This window comes from Limulus polyphemus, unplaced genomic scaffold (genome assembly GCF_000517525.1).
Source record: "Limulus polyphemus unplaced genomic scaffold, Limulus_polyphemus-2.1.2 Scaffold2455, whole genome shotgun sequence".
Lineage (NCBI taxonomy): Eukaryota > Metazoa > Arthropoda > Merostomata > Xiphosura > Limulidae > Limulus > Limulus polyphemus.
In genome coordinates, this window is record NW_013668065.1 from 110594 (window position 1) to 115212 (window position 4619).

General features: G+C 36.9%; 1 protein-coding gene across 1 annotated transcript in view; it reads left to right on the forward strand.

The window, feature by feature from the left end:
• The window catches only part of LOC106467002 (fasciclin-1-like), a 68774-nt gene that overhangs the window by 60047 nt on the left and 4108 nt on the right, over positions 1-4619 (forward strand). The window contains exons 10-11 of the mRNA XM_013927312.2: positions 1269-1416; positions 3709-3880. Coding sequence (XP_013782766.1) covers positions 1269-1416; positions 3709-3880 — 320 coding nt within the window. The remainder of the gene's footprint in view (positions 1-1268; positions 1417-3708; positions 3881-4619) is intronic.

The window sequence follows — 4619 nt, forward strand, 5'->3', positions numbered from 1 at the left end:
ATATATATATATAATATTAGCAACCACCACTACAAATTAACAATAATTACATTAGAAAGCTGGTGATTGAAGAGAAAAAATAACAACAACAAACATTTGGGGTCTTCATAAATTAAAATTAGAAATATATATTTTAACAGTAAGTTTGTATGTTTGTTATTATGCACAAGGCTACACAATGGGCTATCTGTGCTCTGCCCACTATGGGTATCGAAACCTTGATTCTAGCATTGTAAGTCCGCTGTGCCACTGGGGCCTTAACAATATGTGGACAGAGGATTAAAATATTTTATACTTCTCTTACCTCACGTTGTTTCTAATAAACCAACCTTCAGTTCTTTATGAAGGTAATATATCCTAAAAGATCAAAATGTTTTGTTTCCTGAATTTCATGCAAAGCTACTCAAGGGCTATTTGTCGTTAGCCCTCCCTAATTTAGCAGTGATAGTAAGCACACAAAATAGTAGTCCATTGTTCAGCACATTCCCTTTTTCTTTTGTATTTTGTGTGATAATGTTTTGCACTCTTAATAAACTTATGATCTGTTCATTGTTTGTATAAACTACTTCCATCACTTTATCTATCTAAGTAAGGCCCGGCATGGCCAGGTGGTTAGGGCACTCGACTCGCAATCTGAAGGTCGCGGGTTCGAATCCCCGTCCCACCAAACATGCTCGCCCTTTCAGCCGTGGGGGCTTAATAATGTAACGGTCAATCCCACTATTCGTTGGTAAAAGAGTAGCCCAAGAGTTGGCAGTGGGTGGTGATGACTAGCTGCCTTCCCTCTACTCTTACACTGCTAAATTAGGGACGGCTAGCGTGGAGCTTTGCGCGAAATTCAAAACAAACAAGCAAATCTAAGTAACATAAAGTTTGTCTGTCTATCTGTTGACACACGTTTTTGTGAGAAATTGACTGCACTAATTTTTAGTAGAGAAATTCAGGTAGACCCAGAAAGATTGAGTTTATATGAATAAAAAAATCTGAAATGAGGATTCAGTTGATTAAGTGAGAAGGTGAAGCCGACGACAAATAAAAGTGACTTTTAATGTCTTGCACAGCACGGGTATCTTTGTATCGAAAACAAAAAAACGATTCGTGTCCTACTGTTCAAAATAGCGAAATGGGGACTCTTCACGTCCTCATATATAGCATTACCGTTTTTTTAAACCCGATGTTGCTGGGTGTCTTTGCTATTGTATAATAACCAAAATTTGAATACTGCTTAATAGCTTGTATATATATATACTATTTTTTATTGTTTTCAGCTTTAACACTGGAAGCCGGGGGAGTCAACGCCACCGCTGTAGAGGCAGATATAGGAGCCACCAACGGCATCGTTCACGTGATTGACCGGGTGTTAGGCTTACCTTATCAGACCGTAATGGAAAAACTTTCCAGTGATCCAGACTTACGGTTGGACATGTTTTGATATGTAAATCTAACACCTAATACGACTGCGATGCAGCAGTATACAAACTAGACAACTGTTCACTTTGTAGAATGTACTTTTAGTAACAAGAATATTAAGGACTTCTAGTGGAAGTAGAGTGTAGTATAATGATATCTTTATCTATCTTGAAAATCCTGAGCAGGTTATATTTTATTGCTTTAATTGTTAACTGGGGGGAGGGGGGCTTGTGCTTCAGTTGTGTTATTTTGTGTTTGAATGCAAAAAATATAAATGTAAAGGCAGTACTGTATAGTTAAAGTAATTCATACAATTAAATGACCTGCCTGGACTACTCATGTATGAGGTTAGGTACGTAGTGTTCTGAACAAATCTGATGGCCATGCGTGGCGTCTCAATGACCGCGAGGTTCAACCTATTTCACAACACGTAATACCTATCAAACACTCCTAGTACAAAAGACATTTAGAGCCGAATGGTTTGATAAAAAATGACAAACCGATCGACTTATTTAAAAAGAGACACCAGATTTAGCGACGCTTTCAAAACCTGGATACCGAGAGCAAGTATTAAAAGTCAATGATATTCGTGTTAGGTCTCTACTCAACTGGGTGACGATACCGTTACTCTAAGTAATGAAGAAGTTCACACATAAACACTGCTGTCTGAGATGGGGAATAATAGATCCGTTCCCACAAATACCTTTCCCTTTGTAATATCTACACCCACTCCTTGTACGTCACTACTTCTAATTTCATTTTTGGAAGTTTAATGGTACTTAGAAAGCTTCCTACACACGCTACTCTTATAATTATATAGATATTTGCTATAATCCAACGTTTTACGTATTGAGAAGTGAGATAGCTGCACAGAATGTTGTGTAAAGTTTATGAAAATGTAACTTCTGTTTAACGAGAGCTAAACCCTAACGATGTCGAATCAAAATGTAACTTCTGTTTGTCCAGATCTAAACCCTAACAATGTCGAATCAAAATGTAACTTCTGTTTAACGAGAGCTAAACACTAGCAATGTCGAATCAAAATGTAACTTTTGTTTGTCCAGAGCTAAACCCTAACAATGTCGAATCAAAATGTAACTTCTGTTTAACGAGAGCTAAACACTAGCAATGTCGAATCAAAATGTAACTTCTGTTTGTCCAGAGCTAAACCCTAACAATGTCGAATCAAAATGTAACTTCCGTTTGTCGAGAGCTAAACACTAGCAATGTCGAATCAAAATGTAACTTCTGTTTGTCTAGAGCTAAACCCTAACAATGTCGAATCGAAAGGAAATAATACTTTCAAATTCATAAAAAAGGAGTAATAAGTTATTTTAAAATCAGTTTATATGTTATGTTAGCTACAATGATAGATACTACACTGCTTTATGTACACAAGTATATAGGTACTCATTCTTTTTTGTTTTTATATACTTTTGACACATAGGGCCAGATTAAGGACTTTAGGTGGTGGTGGGGAGAGAAGGGGGGGGGGGGGGGCTTGCGCACCATAAATAGTCAAACACAATTTAATACTGTTTATTAACTACAGTTTGAACGTTACACACACATAAAACTTCTATCTACAAGGTTTCTTTCTAGCTTTGGCAGCAAGGAAATCCTTACATTTCTATCCATTCTAAAGCATCATTAAAGCATCATTACAGCTCATCTGTTATTGTTGACCTTACCGGGAAAGGGCGAGCTATAAGAGTATGTTAATAAAATATTACAAAATATCAGGATTATATGAAATGACTGAAATCGATGTTGTCTTAGTGAAACAGCCAGTTATTATTATTTTTTTAATGTTCCTCTAAGCAGAAGGGGACTTCTTGGATTCAGGGGTTCCAGGTGCGATTTCATTCATTTGCCGCCCCCCCCCCTCTTAATCCAGCCCTCCTGACGACGTCTTGGCTTCTTTTGAGACTTTTGTTAGATCTGGGGGAATAACTAATTCAGAAGATAAAAAAATCCAAAAGAGCTCAATAAAAAAAAAGAAAAAGAGAATATGGTACAAATTAGGTTACATATGTGTATATGTAATATTAATCTAATATATATAAATATCAGGGGAGTAGGAGGCAAATTAAAAGAGGGGCGAGGGAATAAGCGCCAGAGTCTAATCCAATACGGCCGGAGTCCAGAGTTCGTCGTTAGGGTCTTGGAAGCTCTTGGATTCTGGATTAAATCATATGCACTCCTCTGCTTTTCCTGAGAGTAATTTTCCTAATTTCGATGCATGTTTACTGGGACGTATGTAGGGAAGAAAATAACATTGTTTTTGTATGTGGGCAGGAAAACATTTCAACTTGGTGCCTATGATGACTGGAATTTGAAATTGAACAACAGAGAAAAGCACTTTACGTTTTTCGCGCCCAGTCAAGAAGCTTGGGATGACCTCGAAAAAAACATGCCCACCGAATATAAGCAAATGTCTATGGATATCTACAGCTACCACGTACAAAAGGTAAGATTTCTCCGTATTTGTTATAGGAATAAAAAATTCATTCTTCATCTGAAATCTTCTGACATCAGTTATAAAGTTTGTGATGTATCCATGAAAGTATTTAGTTTAGAGAAAAGACACATTAGGCTATCTGCTAGATCCACCGCGGGGAATTGGAGTCCCATGTATTAGCCCCATGTATTAGTGTTAACTTGCCGATGATCCACACATCTGTTAAATACACAAATCAGTTATTCCCCTATTGAGTTTTCAGAATCATGTAAATCAATTTCTTGATGTTAGTTGTTCTGTTTATCTTATTGTTTTGTTTCTGTTCATCTGATTGTTCTGTTTATCCTTACGCAAAAGAATGTGTTATATAATTGTTTAGTTTCAAAGATTTATAAATTCTGAGTCACTAAAATATTGTGCTTAATAATTTATTGCATAATAAGACATAGTGGGCAGTACCAACAGCTGCTGATCTATCTGAACAATACATAAGACATAGTGGGCAGTACCAACAGCGGCTGATCTATCTGAACAATAAATACATAAGACATAGTGGGCAGTACCAACAGCGGCTGATCTATCTGAACAATAAATACATAAGACATAGTGGGCAGTACCAACAGCGGCTGATCTATTTGAACAATAAATACATAAGACATAGTGGGCAGTACCAACAGCGGCTGATCTATCTGAACAATAATACATAGACATAGTGGGCATACCAACAGCTGCTAAGTCTATCTGAACA